Raw genomic sequence first — 14,939 nt, forward strand, 5'->3', positions numbered from 1 at the left:
GAGAAAGTCAATATGCCCAACCTGCCCTCTTGTGCCCAGTATGCCCAACCTGCCCTCTTGTGCCCAGTATGCTCAACCTGCCCTCTTGTGCCCAGTATGCCCAACCTGCCCTCTTCTGCCCAGTATGCCCAACCTGCCCTCTTGTGCCCAGTATGTCCAACCTGCCCTCTTGTGCCCAGTATGCCCAACCTGCCCTCTTGTGCCCAGTATGCCCAACCTGCCCTCTTGTGCCCAGTATGCTCAACCTGCCCCCTTGTGCCCAGTATGCCCAACCTGCCCTCTTGTGCCCAGTATGCTCAACCTGCCCTTTTGTGCCCAGTATGCTCAACCTGCCCTCTTGTGCCCAGTATGCCCAACCTGCCCTCTTGTGCCCAGTATGCTCAACCTGCCCTTTTGTGCCCAGTATGCTCAACCTGCCCTCTTGTGCCCAGTATGCTCAACCTGCCCTCTTCTGCCCAGTATGCCCAACCTGCCCTCTTGTGCCCAGTATGCTCAACCTGCCCTTTTGTGCCCAGTATGCCCAACCTGCCCTCTTGTGCACACTATGTCCAACCCACTCTCTTGTGCCCAGTATGCCCAACTCACCCTCTTGTGCCCACTATGTCCAACCCACTCTCTTGTGCCCAGTATGCCCAACTCACCCTCTTGTGCCCAGTATGCCCAACCCACTCTCTTGTGCCCAGTATGTCCAACCCACCCTCTTGTGCCCAGTATGCCCAACCCGCCCTCTTGTGCAGCATTCAGTCTGCCCCCCCCCACACAACATCTGGAAAAGCAGACTGTGTATACTTATATAGGTAGGTAGTTTCCCCAAGGCAGTGGCTCCCACACTATGAGGCTGTTCCCAATTGGGTGCTAAACCTATAGGTGCACCTTTCAGGTGTATGTAGGGATGCTCTGCAGTGCCAGGCCAAGCCGACCGGGCGCCCTAGGTTCTACAAACCAAAACCCCATAAGAATAAAAAAAGAAAGATTTCTTGTCATAAGGTTTAAAAATTTACTAGTGCAACACTAAACATTATATACAAAACTGTATTAAATATCAATGTACTTTTACATATTCCCCATCCCTCTCTGTAACAAGCCCAAGTGCTCTGATGTGTCCTGTTCCAAGCTGTGGCCCCCGTACTGCCCCGTACTGCCCAGAACTGCCCCTCTGTGTGTTGGATGCTGTCGGCTCCAGAAATTCAGAAAAGAGATTTCAGAAGATTCTCTTCCCAGTCTGAGACTGACTCTGTACAGGCATCGCTGATACCCGAGTCTGAGGCAGGAGAAACCGGCCCATAGGGCCCCCACCCTGCCCCGGGCAGTGCCCCCCATGTAGGGTAGGCATTGGTACCCCCCTGGCTGCTCCAGCCTGTAGCCCCTGGGATCTGTGGGATGATGGTGTTCATCTCGGGGGTGATGGTCTTGTTAGGGGGGAAGTCCAACATGAGGTTAGAATGCACGGACACTTGGCTCTGTCTCCCACCGAGGTCTCTCTCAGTCTCCTTGCCAGGGCTCATACCCTTAGTGCTGTGGCTTGTAATGGGCTTACCGGGCAGGTCACTCTGGGGGTAGGTACTAGATGCTGTCGGATGTACTGGGAGCCTCTGGCTGGGGGCAGCCCATGGGGATTCAGGGTAAGACAGGAGGTCTTGGGGCAAGTGGGAGTAATTCTGCTGTAAATCCATAATGGGTTGGACTTGTTGCTGTGGAAAAGCCATTGGGTGCTGGTGCTGTGGAAAACCCAGATGGGGAGCTGGTGCTGATGAATACATCCTGCTCTGATTGGTTCCTTGCATGGAGACGTTTGGGTGGAAGCCATAGTGTAGAGTGGCCAATGGCTGGACCTGCTGCTGGTAGGGAACCACCCGCTGTTGTTGGGCTACGGGGATTGTGCCATTGGCTGTAGGTGCCGGGTTGTACATTGGGGGGCTGTTATAGTAATCCCCCATAGCAGCCGGCTTGGTAGATCTGGATCCTTGGCGTTTGGCTTTTGACCTCCTGTTCTGGAACCAAACCTGGAATATAAAGAGGCAGAGAATGAGCCCAGTGCGGGGCAATAAGGGCAAACAATCTGTAACATCTCTTTAGGATCTGTAGGGCTCAGTCCCACTATTGGGACCCGCCATATATACACAGTGCAGTGTAACCAACCAGCTGCTGGGCCTGGGTGGCATTTTCTACCCAAACTGAGAAGATAAATCACAGACACCTACCTGAATGCGAGACTCGGGCAAGCCCATCTGCCCGGCCAGTTCCTCCCGCTGGTGGATGTCTGGGTACATATTAGCTCTGAAGTACTGCTCCAGTTGGGCCAGATCTGAGGGGCTGTACACAGTTCTCTTCCTGCGATTGGACGTCGGTGTGGGGGAAACCTTCTGCTGATTGGTGGCTTCCTTGTGCTGTGCTGTCTGATTGGCTCCAGTATCCCCAGCCTTAATATCTGCTAATGAAATAATAGTAATTAGTCATGTGATTTCAGCAATTGTATAATTAGGTCTCTCACAGGGCAATGTACATTTCCTATTCAGTACAGGTAATGGATCTATTACCCAGGATGCTCGGAGGCAGGGAGCTTCCAGATAATCTGTCTTTATATAATGTGGAGCATCAACATTACATAGAAAGTAGGTGCCGCCATTAGTAGGGAGTAAGAGCTCAGTTTCCATCAGGCACAATTACTGGACATATTATTGCAGGAAATACACCTACATATTGGGCAGATGGATAGATAATAACTGGGAGTAAAGTGCAGATCTGCTGCCGCCATATTGGGGCAATGGCTTAACCCTTAATACAAACTGAGCCCATTTGTGCCTATGGGGGGATATAACCCGTTACACACAGAGAAGATACAGGGAATCTATTAGAGGGAAGCTGTATAATAAAGACTTACCTTTCCCATTAGCCGGCTGTACTGGATTGTGCTGTACAGGAGGGAACCCCATTCCCATGAGGGAGCCCAGGGCAGAAGGGAAGCCCATTAGGGGGTCAGTGGGAGAGAAGTAGTTGCTATAGAGATGCTCCATCCCTTGGGTATATCCAAGCATCCCAATGCCACAGCCACTCGTGGGTTTGTACCAAATCTGCCCCTTCCCACAGTGATGTGAGCTCCTCTGTGCCTGAATGCTGAATGGGGAGCCCCCTTGTGGGGCTTTATAGGGGGCTGGAGATGTCAGACAGGGATTAGGGGGAAAGGTGTGAAGATCCCCAGAAGGTGTGAAGCTGAAGGCCTAGGTGTCAGGTAGCCTTATTGCCATAGGCCAGGGCAGTAGAAGTAGGCTGGGGGCAGCCAGTGAGGGCTTCCTGCTGGTGGGGGGGGGGGGATCCTGAGCACAAGGATTGGGCAATACACATACTGTACCAACCCTATTCACATACAGAGTGGGACCCAGTTCTGCACCGGAACCAACACTTGTCTGTCCTGTCTGACTATTATTATCCACCTGTCTGTCTGTATCTATAATATCTATCTGCATCAGTTCCATGATAATAAACACATACACTTCTGTCTGTCTATCTGTCTACTGTGTATCTGTCTTGTCTTCCTATCATATCTATCTATCTATCTATCTATCTATCTATCTATCTATCTATCTATCTATCTATCTATCTCTCTATCTATCTATCTATCTATCTATCTATCTATCTATCTATCTATCTATCTATCATCTATCTATCTATCTATCTATCTCTCTCTATCTATCTATCTATCTATCTATCTATCTATCTATCTATCTATCTATCTATCATCTATCTATCTATCTATCATCTATCATCTATCATCTATCTATCTATCTATCTATCTATCTATCTATCTATCTATCTATCTATCTATCTATCTATCTATGTATCTCTCTCTCTCTCTCTCTCTCTCTCTATCTATCTATCTATCTATCTATCTATCTATGTATCTCTCTCTCTCTCTCTCTCTATCTATCTATCTATCATCTATCTATCAATCTAATATTTATTTCCACCTACCCCTGTACATATATCTGCAGTGAATATCAGTTTTACTGCCCATATCCCATACAGTTACAGACACACAGATCACACATTGGGGAGACCCCCCCCCCCCAGTACAGAGTTGTTTCCAGCTGACAGAGCAAATACACGTCCCGGCTCTGTATGAGGAGATGTCTCCCAAACTGACATGTCTGTCACATGTAGATGTTCCTGTGTGTAAAGTGTCACATGTTTGGGGGCCCGAAACCTCCCAGTACAACAGCCCCCCATGGGGAGACTCCGGTGTGATAATGATACTAAAGCAACATAAAGCATTTACACTTCTACTCTGTCTATTGTATATCTGTCTGTCTGTCTATCTATCTATCTATCTATCTATCTATCTATCTATCTATCATCTATCTGTCTATCTACTATTATCTGTCTGTCAGTCTATATATATATATATATGTCTATCTACTTATCTATCATCTATTTATCTATTATTTGTCTTTTGTCTGTCAGTCTATCTATCTTCCAACTTTCTGTCTATCTATATATACTGTATATAGCTATCTATTGTCTATCTCTCTATCTATTATGTATCTATTATCAGTCTATCTATCTATCTATCTGTCTGTCTGTCTGTCTGTCTGTCTCTCTCTCTATCTATCTATCTATCTATCTATCTATCTATCTATCTATCTATCTATCATCTATCTATCTATCTATCTATCTATCATCTATCTATCTATCTATCTATCTATCTATCTATCTATCTATCTATCATATATCTATTATTATCTACCTGTCACCTTTCTTTCTATAACCCTGTGGTTTCTCAGAAAAAAATCAGTGTAAATGGGGGAGCAAGAGCTAATAGATCCAACTGGACAGTAAACAGCACAGGGATAGAGATGTCTGTCTGTCTGTATCCCCTGTGTTGCTCTGGGCTCTCACACCTGGCACCCCAATAATGCAACAAACAGGACACACAGGGGGGCACAGCTGCCCACACAGAATTAGCCCTGAATGAGTGTACCAGTATATTGCAATATACAGACAAACAATCCCTGTTTTGCTTAAAGGGGAGGGCATTGCTTGGCAGCTTAATGCACAGAATGGGTTAATGCCCTGTATATACTGATAATGGGGGGGTGCAGAGGGGCTCGTGTTGCTGTCTATATGAATCAGTTGCATTTAAACAATAACCTCTCAGACATAGGGATACCAGGGCTTTTAGGGCTCTGGTTAGTGGGCCCTTGGTATCTCAGTCTGACACTGTCTGTCTGTCAGTCTATTTAATCTATTATCTATTTCTTTACCAATCTTTTGTGGTTTGCTGCTGAGAATAGGCCATTCTATTGCAAAAAAAAAAAAATAAGCTGAAGGTGAACAAACCCTTTGCTTTTATTTGATGTTTTATTTGCTCTTGAAAAGAGTATGTGTCACTTTTTGCACTGCTGGTTCTGACTCTTGAACAATGTAGCAGAAGTCAGGTGTCCTCCAGATTATACCACTTAGGTGATGAGAGGGGGGTGGAGCTGCATCAAAACTACATGGAACATCCCCAGCGCCTGTAAAGTGCAACGAGCAGCCTCTGCCAAAGGAGGTGACACTATGCAAGTGCAGCCAGTAGTGCCCCCCCCATGAGAGCTTAAAGGGACACTGCCATGATATTTATGGGGCACCTTTTATCTCTAAATGACACTGTTACACAGCAAATAATTCCCTCTGCCATTTAACCTTTTATTCTTGTACCAACAAATGTATTTGTAGCTGTAATATTGGTGTGTAGGCGCCATCTCAGTGCCTTGTGCCTGAGTCTGAGCTTTCAGCCAGCGCTACCCATTAGAACTGCTTTCAGCTAACCTATTGTTTCTCCTACTCCCATGTAACTGGAGGAGTCCCAAGCCGGACTTGGATTTCTTACTATTGAGTGCTATTCTGATACCTACTGGGAGCTGCTATCTTGCTCCCTTCCCATTGTTCTGCTGATTGGCTGCTGGGGGTGTTAGATACCTGCCCTGTGTGCCGTGTGAATAAGCCCCAACCCATGAACTCAGACATAAGGATCATTAAGCAGATCTCATTTAACAAAAGAAACATTTTATTAGTGCATTTATAAGATATAGCGATAATATATAAAGAGGTATAAAGAGCCAAGCGCCAAAGTGCATTAATGTGTGTGAGTCCTGTACGAGCCGTGGCCCCATATGGCGCAACCCCACTAGTACCGAAAATCTGCCGACCTCCCCTGTGTAAGATGCTGAAGGTTCCATATTTGCTGCACAGTCTCTGAGTATTCAGAAGAGAGTTCTAATAATGTTCTCTTCCCAGTCTGAGACTGACTCTGTAGCTGTGTCACTGACTCCTGAGTCTGAGGCAGGAGAACCCTCTCTGTAGGGGCTACACCCTGCCCTGGGCAGTGCCCCCCATGTATGGTAGGCATTGGTACCCCCCTGGCTGCTCCAGCCAGTAGCCCCTGGGATCTGTGGGATGATGGTGTTCATCTCGGGGGTGATGGTCTTGTTAGGGGGGAAGTCCAACATGAGGTTAGAATGCACGGACACTTGGCTCTGTCTCCCACCGAGGTCTCTCTCAGTCTCCTTGCCAGGGCTCAAACCCTTAGTGCTGTGGCTTGTAGTGGGCTTACCGGGCAGGTCACTGTGGGGGTAGGTACTAGATGCTGTCGGATGTACTGGGAGCCTCTGGCTGGGGGCAGCCCATGGGGATTCAGGGTAAGACAGGAGGTCCTGGGGCAAGTGGAAGTAATTCTGCTGTAAATCCATAATGGGTTGGACTTGTTGCAGTGGAAAAGCCATTGGGTGCTGATGAGACCCCTTCCCTGAGAGATGGGGAGCTGGTGCTGATGAATACATCCTGCTCTGATTGGTTCCTTGCATGGAGACGTTTGGGTGGAAGCCATAGTGTAGAGTGGCCAATGGCTGGACCTGCTGCTGGTAGGGAACCACCCGCTGTTGTTGGGCTACGGGGATTGTGCCATTGGCTGTAGGTGCCGGGTTGTACATTGGGGGGCTGTTATAGTAATCCCCCATAGCAGCCGGCTTGGTAGATCTGGATCCTTGGCGTTTGGCTTTTGACCTCCTGTTCTGGAACCAAACCTGGAATATAAAGAGGCAGAGAATGAGCCCAGTGCGGGGCAATAAGGGCAAATCTGTAACATCTCTTTAGGTACTTTATAGGACTTAATACTCCATTGGCTAAACATTTACTACTGTATGTTGGAAAAGTTGTAGGTTTATAGGACAAGGTGGTTTTATCAGACTGTGGAGACGACATATAAGCACCTACCTGAATGCGAGACTCGGGCAAGCCCATCTGCCCGGCCAGTTCCTCCCGCTGGTGGATGTCTGGGTACATATTAGCTCTGAAGTACTGCTCCAGTTGGGCCAGATCTGAGGGGCTGTACACAGTTCTCTTCCTGCGATTGGACGTCGGTGTGGGGGAAACCTTCTGCTGATTGGTGGCTTCCTTGTGCTGTGCTGCCTGATTGGCTCCAGTATCCCCAGCCTTAATATCTGCTAATGAAATATAATAGTAATTAGTCATGTGATTTCAGCAATTGCATAATTAGGTCTCTCACAGGGCAATGTACATTTCCTATTCAGTACAGGTAATGGATCTATTACCCAGGATGCTCGGAGGCAGGGAGCTTCCGGATAATCTGTCTTTATATAATGTGGAGCATCAACATTACATAGAAAGTAGGTGCCGCCATTAGTAGGGAGTAAGAGCTCAGTTTCCATCAGGCACAATTACTGGACATATTATTGCAGGAAATACACCTACATATTGGGCAGATGGATAGATAATAACTGGGAGTAAAGTGCAGATCTGCTGCCGCCATATTGGGGCAATGGCTTAACCCTTAATACAAACTGAGCCCATTTGTGCCTATGGGGGGATATAACCCGTTACACACAGAGAAGATACAGGGAATCTATTAGAGGGAAGCTGTATAATAAAGACTTACCTTTCCCATTAGCCGGCTGTACTGGATTGTGCTGTACAGGAGGGAACCCCATTCCCATGAGGGAGCCCAGGGCAGAAGGGAAGCCCATTAGGGGGTCAGTGGGAGAGAAGTAGTTGCTATAGAGATGCTCCATCCCTTGGGTATATCCAAGCATCCCAATGCCACAGCCACTCGTGGGTTTGTACCAAATCTGCCCCTTCCCACAGTGATGTGAGCTCCTCTGTGCCTGAATGCTGAATGGGGAGCCCCCTTGTGGGGCTTTATAGGGGGCTGGAGATGTCAGACAGGGATTAGGGGGAAAGGTGTGAAGATCCCCAGAAGGTGTGAAGCTGAAGGCCTAGGTGTCAGGTAGCCTTATTGCCATAGGCCAGGGCAGTAGAAGTAGGCTGGGGGCAGCCAGTGAGGGCTTCCTGCTGGGGGGGGGGGGGATCCTGAGCACAGGGATTGGGCAATACACATACTGTACCAACCCTATTCACATACAGAGTGGGACCCAGTTCTGCACCGGAACCAACACTTGTCTGTCCTGTCTGACTATTATTATCCACCTGTCTGTCTGTATCTATAATATCTATCTGCATCAGTTCCATGATAATAAACATATACACTTCTGTCTGTCTGTCTGTCTGTCTGTCTACTGTGTATCTGTCTTGTCTTCCTACCATATCTATCTATCTATCTATCTATCATCTATCTATCTATCATCTATCTATCATCTATCTATCTATCTATCTATCTCTCTCTTTTTATCTATCTATCATCTATCTATCTATCTATCTATCATCTATCTATCTATCTATCTATCTATCTATCTATCTATCTATCATCTATCTATCTATCTATATATCTATCATCTATCTATTATCTATCTGTCTATCTACTATTATCTGTCTGTCAGTCTATATATATGTCTATCTACTTATCTATCATCTATTTATCTATTATTTGTCTATTGTCTGTCAGTCTATCTATCTTCCAACTATCTGTCTATCTATATATACTGTATCTATCTATCTATTGTCTATCTCTCTATCTATTATGTATCTATTATCAGTCTATCTATCTATCTATCTATCATCTATCTATCTATCTATCTATCTATCTATCTATCTATCTATCATCTATCTATCTATCTATCTATCTATCTATCTAAAATTTATTTCCACCTACCCCTGTACATATATCTGCAGTGAATATCACTTTTACTGCCCATATCCCATACAGTTACAGACACACAGATCACACATTGGGGAGACCCCCCCCCCCCCCCCAGTACAGAGTTGTTTCCAGCTGACAGAGCAAATACACGTCCCGGCTCTGTATGAGGAGATGTCTCCCAAACTGACATGTCTGTCACATGTAGATGTTCCTGTGTGTAAAGTGTCACATGTTTGGGGGCCCGAAACCTCCCAGTACAACAGCCCCCCATGGGGAGACTCCGGTGTGATAATGATACTAAAGCAACATAAAGCATTTACACTTCTACTCTGTCTATTGTATATCTGTCTGTCTGTCTTGTCTACTGAGCATATCTGTCTGTCTGTCTGTCTATCTATCTATCTATCTATCATCTATCTATCATCTATCTATTATCTATCTGTCTATCTACTATTATCTGTCTGTCAGTCTATATATATATATATATATATATATATATATAGAATAGAAAATAAAGAAGCCGCTCTCACAGGACTTATGTGAAAAAATAGAGATTCCTTTAATGAATGGTGGACTGACGTTTCGGCTGAACACCTCAGCCTTTCTCACTTTGAGAAAGGCTGAGGTGTTCAGCCGAAACGTCAGTCCACCATTCATTAAAGGAATCTCTATTTTTTCACATAAGTCCTGTGAGAGCGGCTTCTTTATTTTCTATTCTGTGTCCGGATTTTGGACGCTGCACCCAGGCAGAATTTGTGCTTTACACGTGAGTGCCAGTGACTTCTATTCCTATATATATATATATATATATATATATATATATATATATATATATATATATATATATATATATATATATATATATGTCTATCTACTTATCTATCATATATATATAGCTATCTATTGTCTATCTCTCTATCTATTATGTATCTATTATCAGTCTATCTATCTATCTATCTATCTATCATCTATCTATCAATCTATCTATCTATCTGTCTGTCTGTCTGTCTGTCTGTCTGTCTTTCTGTCTGTCTGTCTGTCTGTCTATCTATCTATCACCTATTATTTGTCTATTGTCTGTCAGTCTATATATCTATCTTCCATTTTTCTATCTATCTATTTATCTATATGTTTATCTATCATCTATCTATCTATCTATCTATCTATCCTATAATATATTTATTTCCACCAGCCCATATCTCATACAGTTACAGACACACAGATCACACATTGGGGAGACCCCCCCACAGTACAGAGTTGTTTCCAGCTGACAGAGCAAATACACGTCCCGGCTCCATGATAATAAACATATGCACTTCTGTCTGTCTGTCTGTCTTGTCTACCTGCCATATATATCTATCATCTATCTGTCTATCTATCTATCAATCTATCTGTCTGTCTGTCTGTCTGTCTGTCTATCTATTATTTGTCTATTATCTATCTGTTAGTATTCTATCTATCATCTGTTGGTCAGTCTGTCTATATGTCTATTTCTTTACCTATCTATCATCTATCTATCTATCTATCTATCTATCTATCTATCTATCTATCTATCATCTATCTATTATTATCTACCTGTCACCTTTCTTTCTATAACCCTGTGGTTTCTCAGAAAAAAATCAGTGTAAATGGGGGAGCAAGAGCTAATAGATCCAACTGGACAGTAAACAGCACAGGGATAGAGATGTCTGTCTGTCTGTATCCCCTGTGTTGCTCTGGGCTCTCACACCTGGCACCCCAATAATGCAACAAACAGGACACACAGGGGGGCACAGCTGCCCACACAGAATTAGCCCTGAATGAGTGTACCAGTATATTGCAATATACAGACAAACAATCCCTGTTTTGCTTAAAGGGGAGGGCATTGCTTGGCAGCTTAATGCACAGAATGGGTTAATGCCCTGTATATACAGATAATGGGGGGGTGCAGAGGGGCTCGTGTTGCTGTCTATATGAATCAGTTGCATTTAAACAATAACCTCTCAGACATAGGGATACCAGGGTTTTTAGGGCTGGTTAGTGGGCCCTTGGTATCTCAGTCTGACACTGTCTGTCTGTCAGTCTATTTAATCTATTATCTATTTCTTTACCAATCTTTTGTGGTTTGCTGCTGAGAATAGGCCATTCTATAGCAAAAAAAAAAAAAAAATAAGCTGAAGGTGAACAAACCCTTTACTTTTATTTGATGTTTTATTTGCTCTTGAAAAGAGTATGTGTCACTTTTTGCACTGCTGGTTCTGACTCTTGAACAATGTAGCAGAAGTCAGGTGTCCTCCAGATTATACCACTTAGGTGATGAGAGGGGGGTGGAGCTGCATCAAAACTACATGGAACATCCCCAGCGCCTGTAAAGTGCAACGAGCAGCCTCTGCCAAAGGAGGTGACACTATGCAAGTGCAGCCAGTAGTGCCCCCCCCATGAGAGCTTAAAGGGACACTGACATGATATTTATGGGGCACCTTTTATCTCTAAATGACACTGTTACACAGCAAATAATTCCCTCTGCCATTTAACCTTTTATTCTTGTACCAACAAATGTATTTGTAGCTGTAATATTGGTGTATAGGCGCCATCTCAGTGCCTTGTGCCTGAGTCTGAGCTTTAAGCCAGCGCTACACATTAGAACTGCTTTCAGCTAACCTATTGTTTCTCCTACTCCCATGTAACTGGAGGAGTCCCAAGCCGGACTTGGATTTCTTACTATTGAGTGCTATTCTGATACCTACTGGGAGCTGCTATCTTGCTCCCTTCCCATTGTTCTGCTGATTGGCTGCTGGGGGTGTTAGATACCTGCCCTGTGTGCCATGTGAATAAGCCCCAACCCATGAACTCAGACATAAGGATCATTAAGCAGATCTCATTTAACAAAAGAAACATTTTATTAGGGCATTTATAAGATATAGCGATAATATATAAAGAGGTATAAAGAGCCAAGCGCCAAAGTGCATTAATGTGTGTGAGTCCTGTACGAGCCGTGGCCCCATATGGCGCAACCCCACTAGTACCGAAAATCTGCCGACCTCCCCTGTGTAAGATGCTGAAGGTTCCATATTTGCTGCACAGTCTCTGAGTATTCAGAAGAGAGTTCTAATAATGTTCTCTTCCCAGTCTGAGACTGACTCTGTAGCTGTGTCACTGACTCCTGAGTCTGAGGCAGGAGAACCCTCTCTGTAGGGGCTACACCCTGCCCTGGGCAGTGCCCCCCATGTAGGGTAGGCATTGGTACCCCCCTGGCTGCTCCAGCCTGTAGCCCCTGGGATCTGTGGGATGATGGTGTTCATCTCGGGGGTGATGGTCTTGTTAGGGGGGAAGTCCAACATGAGGTTAGAATGCATGGACACTTGGCTTTGTCTCCCACCGAGGTCTCTCTCAGTCTCCTTGCCAGGGCTCATACCCTTAGTGCTGTGGCTTGTAATGGGCTTACCGGGCAGGTCACTGTGGGGGTAGGTACTAGATGCTGTCGGATGTACTGGGAGCCTCTGGCTGGGGGCAGCCCATGGGGATTCAGGGTAAGACAGGAGGTCCTGGGGCAAGTGGAAGTAATTCTGCTGTAAATCCATAATGGGTTGGACTTGTTGCTGTGGAAAAGCCATTGGGTGCTGATGAGACCCCGTCCCTGAGAGATGGGGAGCTGGTGCTGATGAATACATCCTGCTCTGATTGGTTCCTTGCATGGAGACGTTTGGGTGGAAGCCATAGTGTAGAGTGGCCAATGGCTGGACCTGCTGCTGGTAGGGAAGCACCCGCTGTTGTTGGGCTACGGGGATTGTGCCATTGGCTGTAGGTGCCGGGTTGTACATTGGGGGGCTGTTATAGTAATCCCCCATAGCAGCCGGCTTGGTAGATCTGGATCCTTGGCGTTTGGCTTTTGATCTCCTGTTCTGGAACCAAACCTGGAATATAAAGAGGCAGAGAATGAGCCCAGTGCGGGGCAATAAGGGCAAATCTGTAACATCTCTTTAGGTACTTTATAGGACTTTATACTCCATTGGCTAAACATTTACTACTGTATGTTGGAAAAGTTGTAGGTTTATAGGACAAGGTGGTTTTATCAGACTGGGGAGATGACATATAAGCACCTACCTGAATGCGAGACTCGGGCAAGCCCATCTGCCCGGCCAGTTCCTCCCGCTGGTGGATGTCTGGGTACATATTAGCTCTGAAGTACTGCTCCAGTTGGGCCAGATCTGAGGGGCTGTACACAGTTCTCTTCCTGCGATTGGACGTCGGTGTGGGGGAAACCTTCTGCTGATTGGTGGCTTCCTTGTGCTGTGCTGCCTGATTGGCTCCAGTATCCCCAGCCTTAATATCTGCTAATGAAATATAATAGTAATTAGTCATGTGATTTCAGCAATTGCATAATTAGGTCTCTCACAGGGCAATGTACATTTCCTATTCAGTACAGGTAATGGATCTATTACCCAGGATGCTCGGAGGCAGGGAGCTTCCGGATAATCTGTCTTTATATAATGTGGAGCATCAACATTACATAGAAAGTAGGTGCCGCCATTAGTAGGGAGTAAGAGCTCAGTTTCCATCAGGCACAATTACTGGACATATTATTGCAGGAAATACACCTACATATTGGGCAGATGGATAGATAATAACTGGGAGTAAAGTGCAGATCTGCGGCCGCCATATTGGGGCAATGGCTTAACCCTTAATACAAACTGAGCCCATTTGTGCCTATGGGGGGATATAACCCGTTACACACAGAGAAGATACAGGGAATCTATTAGAGGGAAGCTGTATAATAAAGACTTACCTTTCCCATTAGCCGGCTGTACTGGATTGTGCTGTACAGGAGGGAACCCCATTCCCATGAGGGAGCCCAGGGCAGAAGGGAAGCCCATTAGGGGGTCAGTGGGAGAGAAGTAGTTGCTATAGAGATGCTCCATCCCTTGGGTATATCCAAGCATCCCAATGCCACAGCCACTCGTGAGTTTGTACCAAATCTGCCCCTTCCCACAGTGATGTGAGCTCCTCTGTGCCTGAATGCTGAATGGGGAGCCCCCTTGTGGGGCTTTATAGGGGGCTGGAGATGTCAGACAGGGATTAGGGGGAAAGGTGTGAAGATCCCCAGAAGGTGTGAAGCTGAAGGCCTAGGTGTCAGGTAGCCTTATTGCCATAGGCCAGGGCAGTAGAAGTAGGCTGGGGGCAGCCAGTGAGGGCTTCCTGCTGGGGGGGGGGGGATCCTGAGCACAGGGATTGGGCAATACACATACTGTACCAACCCTATTCACATACAGAGTGGGACCCAGTTCTGCACCGGAACCAACACTTGTCTGTCCTGTCTGACTATTATTATCCACCTGTCTGTCTGTATCTATAATATCTATCTGCATCAGTTCCATGATAATAAACATATACACTTCTGTCTGTCTGTCTGTCTACTGTGTATCTGTCTTGTCTTCCTACCATATCTATCTATCTATCTATCATCTATCTATCTATCTATCTATCTATTATCTATCTATCTATCTATCTATCTATCATCTATCTATCTATCTATCTATCTCTCTATCTATCTCTCTATCTATCTATCTATCATCTATCTATCTATCTATCTATCTATCAATCATCTATCTATCTATCTATCTATCATCTATCTATCTATCTATCTCTCTCTTTTTATCTATCATCTATCTATCTATCTATCTATCATCTATCTATCTATCATCTATCTATCTATCTATCTATCTATCATCTATCATCTATCTTTATCTATCTATCTATCTATCTATCTATCTATCTATCTATCTATCTATATATCTATCATCTATCTATTATCTATCTGTCTATCTACTATTATCTGTCTTTCAGTCTATATATATATATGTCTATCTACTTA

The 14,939-nt window shown here is 45.2% G+C and overlaps 2 protein-coding genes across 5 annotated transcripts; both read right to left on the minus strand.

The window, feature by feature from the left end:
- Positions 1 to 977: 977 nt before the first annotated feature.
- bix1.2 (Brachyury-inducible homeobox 1, gene 2) lies at positions 978 to 8,184 on the minus strand. Of its 3 annotated transcripts, none has more exon segments than NM_001142013.1 (3): positions 978 to 2,003; positions 7,249 to 7,475; positions 7,931 to 8,149. In NM_001142013.1, coding segments are annotated over 3 exon segments (1,197 nt in total). In that variant the 5' UTR covers positions 8,085 to 8,149; the 3' UTR covers positions 978 to 1,187.
- A 3,840-nt stretch (positions 8,185 to 12,024) lies between these two features.
- LOC100491743 (homeobox protein Mix.1-like) lies at positions 12,025 to 14,045 on the minus strand. Of its 2 annotated transcripts, none has more exons than XM_031902456.1 (3): positions 13,854 to 14,045; positions 13,172 to 13,401; positions 12,025 to 12,981 (listed from the first exon to the last, which is right to left on the minus strand). In XM_031902456.1, exons 1-3 carry the CDS (start codon positions 14,005 to 14,007, stop codon positions 12,163 to 12,165), a joined length of 1,203 nt encoding a protein of 400 aa, XP_031758316.1. In that variant the 5' UTR covers positions 14,008 to 14,045; the 3' UTR covers positions 12,025 to 12,162. The 2 variants fall into 2 exon arrangements, with proteins under 2 accessions (XP_031758316.1, XP_031758317.1); XM_031902457.1 differs by having other exon boundaries at positions 12,163 to 12,981; positions 13,172 to 13,398; positions 13,854 to 14,007.
- Between the last annotated feature and the right edge of the window lie 894 nt (positions 14,046 to 14,939).

This window comes from Xenopus tropicalis, chromosome 5 (assembly GCF_000004195.4).
Source record: "Xenopus tropicalis strain Nigerian chromosome 5, UCB_Xtro_10.0, whole genome shotgun sequence".
Classification (NCBI taxonomy): domain Eukaryota; kingdom Metazoa; phylum Chordata; class Amphibia; order Anura; family Pipidae; genus Xenopus; species Xenopus tropicalis.